The sequence below is a fragment of the Bactrocera latifrons genome, unplaced genomic scaffold, assembly GCF_001853355.1.
Source record: "Bactrocera latifrons isolate USDA-ARS-PBARC rearing strain unplaced genomic scaffold, ASM185335v1 scaffold_58, whole genome shotgun sequence".
Classification (NCBI taxonomy): domain Eukaryota; kingdom Metazoa; phylum Arthropoda; class Insecta; order Diptera; family Tephritidae; genus Bactrocera; species Bactrocera latifrons.
In genome coordinates, this window is record NW_017537245.1 from 1,141,549 (window position 1) to 1,154,677 (window position 13,129).

The 13,129-nt window shown below is 37.4% G+C and overlaps 1 protein-coding gene across 1 annotated transcript in view; it reads right to left on the bottom strand.

Annotated features, from left to right (window-relative positions):
• Positions 1-267: 267 nt before the first annotated feature.
• Positions 268-13,129, bottom strand: part of LOC108974679 — an 88,652-nt gene continuing 75,790 nt past the window's right edge. The window contains exons 6-10 of the mRNA XM_018942665.1: positions 12,893-13,091; positions 11,279-11,640; positions 5,890-5,974; positions 5,438-5,830; positions 268-1,101 (exon numbers count right to left, since the gene is read on the bottom strand). Of these exons, the coding sequence (XP_018798210.1) occupies positions 992-1,101; positions 5,438-5,830; positions 5,890-5,974; positions 11,279-11,640; positions 12,893-13,091 (1,149 nt within the window). The 3' untranslated portion in view covers positions 268-991. The remainder of the gene's footprint in view (positions 1,102-5,437; positions 5,831-5,889; positions 5,975-11,278; positions 11,641-12,892; positions 13,092-13,129) is intronic.

The window sequence follows — 13,129 nt, forward strand, 5'->3', positions numbered from 1 at the left end:
AAAATAAGTGAAATCATAAGCAATCCTAGTAAACTGTACTTACATAGTTGTGAAATTATAACACAATAGCATATGTAACTTTGACCGCTTTTGCTTTAGATACTATGAAATTGATATTTTATAGTAAAATTAAATGATTTTTTAAAAACTAAAAAAATAATGATTATAATTAATAAAAAATGAAAATAAAATAATTTGAGAAAAATTTTAACGTTAAAAAGAAATTATTAGTAAAAAATTAAAATTAAATAATTTGAGAAAAAAGTACACCAAATAAGAGATTTTCCTTGTTAAATAATTGCGATTTTTCGAAAAATATTTCCACTTGCAGTCTGAGCATAAARACAAAAAAAGTCGCGTTAGGTTGTTTTGTCAAATTTGCACAGCTACATAGATTTGACCCTAAGCGTTGCCATATATTTTTGAATATCGTGAAAATAACAGTAATAATAACACGCATACTATTTGTCGCTAAAAAATAAAAAAGCGGAAGCAAGCGCGCAAAATACGAGCTTAATAAAATATATTTTAGAATTKTTGTCAATACTTCTATATTCTTATTTACTATATACGTCGGTATATGTATTCTTCTTCATAGTAAATACTAATTATTTTGTGCTAAATTTGACGCATTTTCAGCTTAATATTGCCTATATGCGTGCTCTACAATAACATTCTTTTATATGTATGGGTTTTGTATATATATACTCTTAGACATTGCTACTCAGTTACATAAACATACATAAGCTTACAATTAGTTAATAAATGTTGCATATAAATTATGCATATGTATATCCTTTCTAATGTTCACTGTGTTGCATAATAAACGTGCGCATAAGCATATACACACATATCGATATATATATATGAAGTACTTTTTCAGTATATAAACCAAAGTTATAGACATATATTACATATATATACATATGTATATGGCTATATGTATTTATTTTTAATGTTGTGCTTCGAATTTTCCCGCTTTGCTTGTTTATCAATCCCATTCGCCAATGTACATGGTGCGCGGTGTGGGCACATAGCCACGTGTGGGCAGCGGCAAGCGACCATAGATGTGATTGTATGGTGATTCAACTAAATCGGCATCTGTAAATGAAGATTTTATTAATGAAACTCAGTGGAAAAAATTTTAATAAAAAATCTGATTTATGTATAAAAATATTTGTATAAAAACAACAACAGTAATTGGGAGTGTGTAGGTGAAAGCATAACTGTTCTTAAATGCTTTATTGCTTTACTTGTGTGTGGTTTTYCTGTATAAAGGATGGTCTAACTACAAGTGCCTAAGTCCCAGTCCCAGTCCAGGTCCGCCAAATTATTGTTTATGTATTTGTAATGTTATTCTTTTTATGTAAATATCAATAAAGTTTGTAAACTTATTTTCTAAAAAATTGCTTTAGTGTAAAAAAAAAGAATTATATTTATTTACAATATTATATATTTATATATATACACATATTTTTGACCTCTCCATTCTGCTCGTAATTATTAGAGAGCCCTTGATAATTTTAATTAAAATGATAAATTTATGAAGCCAGTAACAAAATTTTCAGTTACGCAGAAGTTTGGAGAACTCATTTATTGCCTCTTAATTGAGCCAATTAATACTTTTTCTTATATCAAAGTCCTATATGAAGACGCTTTGGTAATAGGCTGTTATGTTAAGTTAGGTAAATCGGATGATTTCACATAAATCCATGAATAATCTCACTTGGATTGCTGGAGACAATTGCCCGCTGTGATGAATTGAGTACTATTTGAGTAAATTTTTAATTTTTTCCAATAAATTGAGGATTAAAAATTTGTAATACTAACTACTAATTGAGTCAATTAGGTAGTCAATTTGCTAATTGAATATTAATTGAATCAATTGGCAGACATATTGTTAATTGACTGCAAATTAAATTCGTATTTTCTTTTTCTGTGTAGAATGTAGTTGAATGCTAATTGTTTAATTTAATTAATTTATATTTTTCCTCGTATGCTGAAATTGAAAATTTTTTTAATTGACTATAAACTGAGAAAATTTTTACTTGAGTCTTAATGCCGTCAATTGCTTTTCCTTCCTGTATGTAGTAAGCAGGCAATTTGCTAATTGACATTATTGGAGTCAACTAATATTATCTTCTAATAAGTTGAAGCTGAAAAAATTTATTGACTGAATTTGATTGGGTCAATCAGTAATTTCTTTTATAAATTTATGKTGGAAAACTTGTTAATTGTATTTAAATTGAGTCAATTAGAGAATGCTTCATGTAAGTCGAAGGTAGAAAATTAGTTAATTGAATCTAATATGACTCAATTAGCAGTTTATTGTTATAAAATAACGTTAAGGAATTTATATTGACTCTTAATTGGGTCAATTAGTACTATCTTATGCTCTGAAATTTTTTCAATCGATTAAATTAAGTAGTTTTAAAATCAATTATATTCTCCAGCTATGTTTTTTCTGAACTACTGGCAACGCATAAAAACATATTCGAACGCTACCAAAACCAAGAAAACAATACCAAATCCTAACTACAATAAATAGTATGAGAACAGTAGGCGAATGAAGTCAAACCTATTTGAGAATTGGTATTTTCTTGCTTAATTTCAGTTTTCGGTCAGTTCACTGCGCTACCGGATGGTTTGGTTGGTGTTATTGTTGTGATTGTATAGTTGAGGGCTGTCCGGTCGCAGAGCAATGGAGTTGTCAAGAAATTCAACCAGCAGCAGTTGTTGAACTATCCCAGCACAAGCACTTTATCTACATATGTTATTATTGTTTGCATAGCAYTTAGTTGCGCTCAGTTCGCTCAGTAATCGAGTATTTGAATGCGTTTGAGACTCAGGCTGCGGGGTTTGCGTGGCTTTAAATAGCCATAAATGGATTCCATATCGCTAGCGTCGACGCGACTATCAGATCGGCTGAGCCGACTCTGTTGTTGGTGATTTTGCGAATGTTGTTGTTGTTGTTGTAACGCTTCAAAGTTTGTTCGTTTAGACGTTTGTTGTTGCGCGCCAGTCATGGCATTTGTTGTTGTTATATTTGTATTCTTTACGCCATTCTTGTAGTTGCGTTTGCCATTGTTAAACAAGAAGTTGTTATTCTCCTTGCTGTTGCTGTTATCTAGTTTATTAATTTGCACCTGCGCCACATCATTAGKCAATTTCGCTGCTTGATCATAGTTATTCAAGTGTTGTTGCTTCTGTTTCTGTTGTCCTTTTTTGAGTTCAGCCTGCAGCTTGAGCTTTTCCTGTTGCTGTTGACGCTTCTGGTTGTGCGCTTTCATTTCGAATGCCGCCGTGGTAGCGGCCACAATGCTGCCGCCCAGTTGTTTAATAGCTGAAGACATTGTTGGCGTGGYGGCATTTGTTTTTGTTGCTGTTGTTAGCGTTTTTGTGTTTTCCGGCGCTATTTCATGGCCTACAACAAATTGATCACTACTACAATTGCTATTTTTATTGCCGCGCCAGCAGGGCGGTGGCAGCATTGGTTTATCTGRCGACGCTGCGTCATCTGCTCTGTGACTGTGTGGCGTTTGCATGCCGAGYTTGTGGCGCTGAAAACTGAGCAAATCTCGCTCTTCAAATTCCTTTTCATGCTCCTTCCTGTTTTCATGCGCATTGCGCGCACGTCTCATATCCAACTCRTTTAGTTGTGCAATGCCATGCGCTTCCCTGCCGCGTAGGCGGTCGTAGAGCATGGTGGTGGAAGGCGCTTTCACAATACGCTTGCGCCCGCCATACATATAAAGAGATCCCTCCTCATTTGGTTGCTCGAAGAAACTTTCGATTGAGAGCGATTTGTGGCGCAGCAACGCGGGCGAATGCACGAAACCCGATCTRTTATCAGCGCTGACGCGTCCTCTACCAAGCTGCATTTCATCGACGACTGTTCGCYCAAAGGGCGATTTCGGTGGTGACGGTGAATCCAATTGCCGTTGTCTACATGTGTAGCGGTCAGAATGTGTGACGTCCCAGTCCGTTTCGTCGTCGTCGTACAGGCAGTCGYCATARCGTCGCGTTTGCATAGCGTATTCGTTGTAAGTTTTCTTTTTACCACCACTGCGCTCATGTGATTCTTCTCTGTCTTGTGCTTGYTGTTTGCGCTCATTATAATGGGGCGCAGCATTTTCGCGTCGATAGTCGCAATCATTCACGTATTGCGGCGACTCCGCGCTCTTGCGTGTGTAATGGTTCTCTACATGGTGCACGCCACCAACGCCATAACAGCTTTCCACTACATCTGTTTCACCGAAACCCTCRTCGTAAGTACAAATATCACTAGGCGCTACAAAACGGTTACGCCGCGGATTTAAAAACGACACATCGCTTTCGCTACACCATTTCACCAAATTTACACCTCTTTGCCAAACCGCTTTGTTGCGCGCAACACCMAGCGCTTCGCGTCTTTCATCATTAGCGCCCTCCAGACTTGCGCTGTTGTTCACACACGGCGCGCGAATTTGTTCTGCAGGCAATGGTGGTAGTGGCGGAGGTGGCGGTGGCGCTGGTATTTCCGCCAAACTACCGCTTARCTGCTGGTGCAAGCGCAGTTGCTGCTGGCTGAGACTTCGCGGTGGCCGCGCTGGTTGCTCAACACCGAACAATGGCGCCAAGGTGTAGCARCTAACGCAATTGCAATTGCTGCCCACTGAATTGCTCGCATCGCGTCGTGTGCGACTCGTGCGGAAGCGGTGCGGCGAAAGTGTTTGTTGCAATTCTCGTGTAAGGCGCCGAAAGCGCGAGCGACTAGAGCGCGCGTTAGAATTCACTAGCACTGGCTGAGCATCAGCATAGACTAAGTCAGGGTCGGGATAGTCTGAGTCAGTGTGCGGTGGCACATAGCAGGCGCGCACATTGGGTGGCAATTGGCGACGCGYGCAATTTCGGCTGTGGTGGCGTTGGTCATTGTGATGTGTGTTGTTGTGCGCTGGCGCCGCTTCCTGCTGGTGATKGTGGTGATGATGACGCTGGCGCGTTTGTTCTAAATTCTGAAAGTGGTGTTGGCGTTGTCGCTGCTGCTCTTGTTGTTGCTGTACGCTAAAGTATATGTTGTTGTTATTGTTGCTGTTGTTAAGTATGTGTTCGTGTTCGTGTTCGTGTCCGTCCATACCGTGCGCTGTGTCCACTGGCAGGCGCAACGGCGCCGCGGCAGACGACAGCTGTGGCAGTGCATTGTGCAGTTGTTGTTGTAGTTGTTGTGCTTGTGCCTGTACTTGTGATTGTGCTTGTGCTTGTGCATGTAAGGTTATTTGTTGTGCCTGTGCTTCATTCGTTTGATTCTTGTTCTTATTTTTGTTCTTGTTCTTTTTGCCGTTCTTATTGTTGTTATTATTATTATTATTGTTGTTCTGATGGTCCATGTGAAAGTTCGCAGTCGGCGCATTATACAACTGCTGCTGCTGACAACCAATACTACTACTATCATAAATACCTATGCCGCTCTCGAAACTGCGCGTCTGCCACATCGGATGCTGTGGCACGTGATGGTGCGCGGCCGCTGCCGGGTGATGGTGGTGCACGGCTTGTGCTGCAGCGGCGGCCATCAGCTGCTGCTGCTGAATGTGGTGTGGATGCATGTGTGGCGGCGGCTGTGGTGCTGCCACATGCATCGCGTGCAAATTGGGCGCTGTCATCGACATGTGGATCATGGAGTTCTTCTTTTGGCTGAGTGTGTTCATGCTGCCGTTGCTGTTGCCATTCGTGTTGCCAGCGTTGCCATTAACCAGTGTGCCATTGGTGACGTACTCCTTGTGCTCCTTGCTGGACTTTGAGGTCTTCACGAAGTTTGGTACACGTGCACGCAAGCCACAATAGTAAGGATCATCTGAAATGAATTTGAGTATTGTTCGTGGCAATATTCACAGTGCTTTGGGTACAACTTACCATATTTTTTGTTGTCTTTGCCTTTGTCTGATTTGCCACGTGATAATTTGATTCTAGTGTCCACCTCGATGTCATCGTAATCGGGCTAAAAAATTTAAGAATAATAAAAATTCAAATATTGTATGCAATTGAGTTATTAATTACAACAACAACAGAAATATACTTATATGATAATAATTAATATTCGGTTTAAGACCAGAAATCCACTTTTCACCGCAAAAATCTATGTATAATGAATTATAGCGAAACCAGTGCACCCTAGACAATATTTTTGCAGAACGCCTTCTCTATATTTTACTGATATACAATATTAACCTTTCAGATTCTCTCCTCGATCTGCTTAGCATCAGTTCTCTTCTGAAAGCTAAACTATATGTAAGAGATTGATATATCCTCTTTTTGTTCTATGCCGCTCTACTTATGCCTTTTGCTTGTTCTATTCGTCCCTTTCCAAATTTGAATAACCGCTTGTTAAATGGGTACCGTGTTAAATTCTTTTGAGGTCCTATACTATACATATATATTAATAAAAATATACTTTATTTAACGTCAGATGAAACTTAATGCTTTTACAGCTCGTTGGCATCAATATAATTTTTTGGATATTCTATCCTTTTAGATAGTGTCTAGTAAATTTCCCAATGATTAAATGTTGGTAGATTTTTTTTATCTTTCGCACATTTCGCTAACGAGCTGAGTTATGTGTTTGCTGATCACTGGAAGCTGCAAAGACGATGAGCTGCCAGGGCACGCTTTCCTCAATTTTCTCTCATTGGAGCCGAGTCGGTTATCCGATACCGCCTTGAGTCCTGACGTTGATGAACTTTTAAACCTCTAGTGAGCTCAGCCAGCGCTGGTCAACAAGCAGAACTTATGTGACTGCGAGATCTTTCTGGCCCAGARTGAATCATAATAGATCATCCAAACTACTGCGCTTAGCAAAGTCAATCTTGCTAGGTAGGTGCTCAGGCTGGACACCGTCCAATAGATTTGCACGCGGTGTAGCTAAATACTCTATTTGACGCTCTTTGCCAAAGCTGTATCAAGAAAGGCGACGTGKAATCATCTTGYCAACTTCTTTTCTATTGTCAAGCGCTTGCCAGACTGAGCTTGAGATATCTCGGTAGAAACACCTTTGTGGTAAGTAAAGAACGATTYGTTACACAATACGTGGATATAGAGATCCGCAACTGTTTCAAAAAAAAAATGAAAACTAATAAACCAACTGGTGTCCATCCTCCTTAGCTACTTAATTTAATCGACTTAAAAAAATTGCATATAATATGTAATTATTCTTCTTCTTCTTTATTGGCGTAGACAACGGTTACGCGGTTATAGCCGAGTTTATAATAGGGCGCCTCTTTGCTGTTTGACTTTTATTGCAGATTCGATGTGCGGACAGATATATAGGAAATTACAAATTGACTCAATTAAGAGTCAATATAATTTTTTTAATTTCAATTTATAGAAATAAACCATTAAACACATAAGTCATATAAGACTCAAATAACTCATTTTCTACCTTCAATTTATATGAAGCAGTTATTAATTGACCCAATTCAGATTCAATCAATAAATTTTTACACCTTCAACCTATATATKATACTAATTGACTCAATTAAGRGTTAATATAAATTTTTCAATTTTAATTTATAGCAATAAACTGCTAATTGAGTCATATAAGATTCAATTAACTTATTTTTACCYACGCATTAATGAAGCAATTACTWATTGACTCAATTTAAATACAATTAACAAATTTTCTAATTGACTAATTCACTCAATTAAAGTTGAATAAATTAATTATTTTGCCTCCGACTTATTAGAAGTTAATACTAATTGACACCATTAATGTCCATTTCCCTCCACACATTTGTGAAAAGTACAAAAACGATTTGTTGATCAATTTGAATCTAGAGATCAACCTCTTAGGTATTAATGGGTGAGACAAATGACGAATTTTTGTCAAAGTAAGATTTATAGATTTTGGATCAACAATCAAGTTAACCTTTCGCTACTTTACGAGTATAAAAAGTAATAAAAAAAAACCAAACTCTTCAGCTCCAATGACGATAGAGAAATCGACTTTTTTTGTTTCGAACTACTTCAGTAAAAATGTACACGCCTATTTTCAGTTGCTTATTCGGATCGTCTGACTAACAATAATCCGTTTAACTTGATTACAATTAACAGGATCGTTAGCAGTAAAACTAATGCTAGGTGGCGCAGTAAGAAAGTATTTTGCTTGATATCTCAGCAAAAATAGTAAGATTACCTCATGACTGCTGATTTCGCAATTAGAGTGTTGCGACAGATGAGGCACAAATATGTTAACCATTTATTAGTTTCATAACAAAATTATTTCAACAACATAACATACCATTAACAACAATAGCAAAAATGCTGCTGCATTTACATAAGCTCTTCTATATGCAAGTATTTACTATATACCGATTTACGCTCATATGCCCTAAATATTTGTGTTACCTTGCGTTATTGATACTGTATGAGTGCATGCGTATATAGGTGTCTTTGTCGCTGTGCGCCTGCGCAATAAATGTAACATTCTTCGCATATTAATTACACGCGATATCGAGCGATAAATGCAGTTATTTCGACACACTATCAACTAACAACACTTATGTATGTATGTGTGTGTAGGTTGTAATTACATATGCAGAAAATTTAATTATAAGTATGTGTGCGAGTACCTGTGCGCAAAGAACGAGTTTTGCATTTGGAAATTGTTGCATTGATTATTGTATTTAAGTGGCGTTGTAATGTAAATTTTGTTTGTTGCAATTGTTTTTATTATTCTTTTGTGGTTTAAAGGTTTATTGCTTGCCGCTGTCCTTCTTCGCCTGAAACGTTTCACTGATTTGTTGATATGCAAATAATTTTTGTTTGTAATAAAAATAAAATAAAACCAGATGKCAGCAGTTTTTACATTGCATCGCATTATTGTTTGTTAGAGGTTATAGTTAAAGTCTAGATGCTGAAGTACTTATGTTACCAAAGACTATTTTCTCTCTTTTGGAATATTCCATATGCTTTTGTTCACTAGAAATTTGTTACTGTTAGAATTAAATGGCTTCAGACGCTTCATAAAAGTCATCAACTTTGACCATACTGAAAGATAGTTCCTAATGAGAAAAAATATAAATTCTTCTTGCCTGCTTGTAATCGATACGAGTATTTATACCCTGATTCGAGTTTACAGCTTCGCAATAATCGTTTTTCCTTTTCGTTGTTTCGAGACAATTAGACTTCCAAGACTGTTTCGAGACAATTAGACCAAGTGTAGCCAACTTCTTTTCCCTCTAGTCTTTCCAATGGAGAATATAATATCGTTTCAATAAACTACGGTTAACTCTAGCTTCACAGTTCCTTCGACAGCTAAGTGCCATTAGTCATATCTGGCTCTCATTATCTTCTGGTTAAGAACAAAAGAACATCTCGTGGCAAATAATTTTGTGGAATCTCGTGTGCATTCCACAAAATTATTTGCCACGAGATGTTCTTTTGTTCTTAACCGCATGTAAACAATCTATCTATCCTCAAGCATTAAGCTTCATGAATGAATGCCTCGATTTTTAGATAAAAAATTTCATACCGTACTGTAGTGAATTTCATCAAAATCGCTGGATAATTATATATAATTAGAAAAATTATAAGGTTATTGTAATCTATTATATTATAGTAAAACAATTATGGTTTCAGAGTTCGAGATTAATAAAGATGCTACTTGAAACTTCTTTTTGAACAATATTCCTAGTAAATATAATAGTACCAGTATTTGATCTTTTAATGAATTAAGTTTCCTAAGAAAGGTAATGTGTTCTTAATTAAAGCATAATAAGACGCTTTAATTACGTTGAATGTACCGTGCCCTACTAAGCGATTATTCACAATAAACTTAGCTTTCGTGAAACTACTTATCTTCGTTATATTTTTTGTGCACAGCCATATAAGGTGTGGTGCCTGATGTATTCCAAGTATTTGGTTATAGTTGCTGTAGGCATAAAAACACTATTATTGGACCTATGTTGTAAGTAATTGGTTGTAGTCTAATCATATTCGGTCCACATTTGTTTCGTTATCTTGCAGTTGGTTACTGATTTCCATCTGCGCTGTACTATTTCATCGTTTCCAGTGGACGTGGTATTAATTTCGCTTCGGATTCGTCTAAAGAGGGTCCTATTATGGCAAACTCATCTGTATTTTAATTACCGAAAATGTTTCTGTGGCCGGGTGCCCTAATCAAGGACAGTTGAATTTCCAGTGAGCTTCAAGGCTTTMTGCAATTGCTAATTATGCTTGAAATAATTAGTGGCGCCAACAACGCCAGCAGAGATACTTGGCTATCTATGTATATAGTTGCTCTCTGTATTCCGCAGTTATTAAAAAGAGCACTAGAGGCCCTCTCTATACCTAATACTTCCGCTTAGACAATGATGGCTGAGTTTGGATAGAGACAGAGATTTCGAGAACATAGGATTACACACCCGCACCCACTCCGCAGTCCGCTGTAAACMCAACTGCATCAAACTCTTCTACGAAACCTCGTCTCCATTTATGCGTAAAGGGTACCCTCACCCGGAAGTGGATATTGATGTACTTATGTTTAGCTGGTTTAGGATGACGCTATGTCACTAGTCTTTCCTTTTCCAAGCTTCTAGTTTTTGTATTCTTATACCAGAACATGCTGCTACTCTCCGAGCAAAGACGTCAATGATATTATTGTGTAACTTGAAGTGGCCTCATGACGGTCTTATATATTCACATAACAATATTTGCTTTTTTCGATATAAATCTTCCAATTTAGTTTATTATTGAATATAATTTTTTACCGCCAAGTGAGRATAAATTGAGATTTTTCGATTTTATTTGTGAAAGTATCAGTTTCGTTTTAATAGGGTTAACATTTTGTATTTTTCACTGTCTATTAGCGTAACCTTCGTAGGCCTCTTTCATTAATCTTACCTTGAAGGTTCTTCAAATTAGCTTTTCAGCCAAAAAGTAGGCAACGACTCTTTACTCCTTTATTTGACTTTAAGGTTTGGTTGCATATTTGAGACATTATAAAATAATTATAAAAAAAATGCCATTACAGTAAGGTAGGCCAGAAATATAAAAAACCTAATTTTTTTTTACTTTCTTATTAACTTTTGAGCGTAATTATAAAGAGAAAACAAATTTTACTGAAATTTTATATTACAATCAAAAATGTCATTAAAACTCTAAAAAACTGAAAAATTCATAATAAAAAAAAAAAATAATGTTAAACTAAATTTTATTGTCACATGTTGAATATATGCTTTAAGCAATCTTTTAGTTCATTTCCTACAAAAAAGTTTAATTTTTTAACACTCATATGCTAGGCACTCACCTTCGGTATAATGTCATGAGAGTAAATATTATCGCGTGGCGGCAATTTCGGCGGCTTCTCGCTGCGTTTATGAGCCAATTGTTGTGTCTGCAACAGCAAYTGCTCACGTGTGGCGGCCACATGTCCGGCGACTGCGGTGCCACCATTCATACCACCGCCGTTCATGGTGTGCATGCCCATACTGGCGGCAGCGACCTGCTGCTGCTGTTGTTGTTGTGAATGATGGCTGCTGCCAGCACCGAAACCAGAGCTGCCCGAACTGCCRCCGCTGCCGCCGCTGCCGTTGCCGGCCACGCTGTACGGATCCTCGTCGGGTATGGGAATCCTAGGGCGATTCTTAATGTCCACAATGGGGCGTTGCACTATCGGCGGAAAAAAGAAGAGGAGAGAGTTGGAATTAGCATAAACTGTCATGTGATAAAAATTAAGAAATGTGTGATGTTAGAACACATAAATCATTTATTGCTGTCAATTGTTTGCATAAGCATAATTTAACCATTTTATTTTTGTTTTTGCTATATAGAAAAATATGCAAATTTCGGCTGTGTGGCTAGTATTGTTTTTGCTGCTTTGGCTTTGTCTATGCTAAAATGGCGTTCAATGCGTAGATATTGCACCGATACATACACATAAACATATATATATATATATATAAGAGGGGACATATGCATATAAATATATAGCAATAAGTTTGTTTTTGATTTATGCGCCAAACGCTTTGGACAATGGCAATACGTTGCGTGCGGCTGCTGGGCATGCGCACTTTTATTGCCGCCCTTTATCGCGGCACGAACCGAACACAGGCCAAACGCTGACACTTTGACATTTAAAAAGCGAAATGAAAATGTTGCCGGCTGGCATTTGAAATTTACCGCAAAATTTACCTATGCATTCCTGCACACGCTCACATATATATTTACACTGGAGTGTATATGTGGCTTTGTGCGCGCAAAAGCGAAAGGCCAACAACAGTGGCTGCAGCTGCAACAACAACAATAAGCGCCGCTAAGCTYATGTTAGCGCTGGTTGGTATCAACCTTGAACTGCTTGTCGAGCAAATGGGGAGTGCGGCGCCAGCGAAGTTCAAAATAGAAGAATGAAAACTAGAAAAATCGCATACAAAGTTGCATTAAGTTGTTGGTATATACATATGTATATTTGTATGTATACATATATCTACACACATTATGTATACATATGAGTTCTTACTGTATCTATGCAGTTTCGTTATGGCAGCGCAACAATGCGATCTTCGTGCGGATGCCTGAGATCCACGCCTGCACTTTCAACCTCTACTGCACTACAATTACAACAAGAGCAACACCAACGTAGAACATGTATTAAAATAAAGTCGCTCTAATGCTAAAGCGCAAGCGCAAGCGCCCAACCTAATAAATTGCTAACATTTTGCAGCAATGCTGCGCCAATGGTTGGTTATAAGCTTATAGACAATTGGACAAGATGCGCGTATGTGTGTGTATGTATAGTATATGCACGTAAAAGTTTGGTCACGTAACCGATTATTAGTTATATTAGCATACATTCATAGCAGAATTTTTATTTATTTGTAATTTTTTTTTTTCTTTGGCCTCCTCTTCTTCTCTGCGCGCTTACCTGGTGGCAATTTGCTCTTAAGCATATCCATTGCGACCACATTGACAATGAGCACCCAAACGGGACAGTCCAATATATCGTTCTCCGATTTGACAAAAGCYACAACGGACAGACATTGCGTTTCCAGGCGTCGACGATCGGGATAAGCACGACGAAGTTCACGATTTACATTCGATTGGAATTTTTTCATATCGAATAACTGAAAGAGTTGAAAATTATTGAATGAATAAAAAAAAA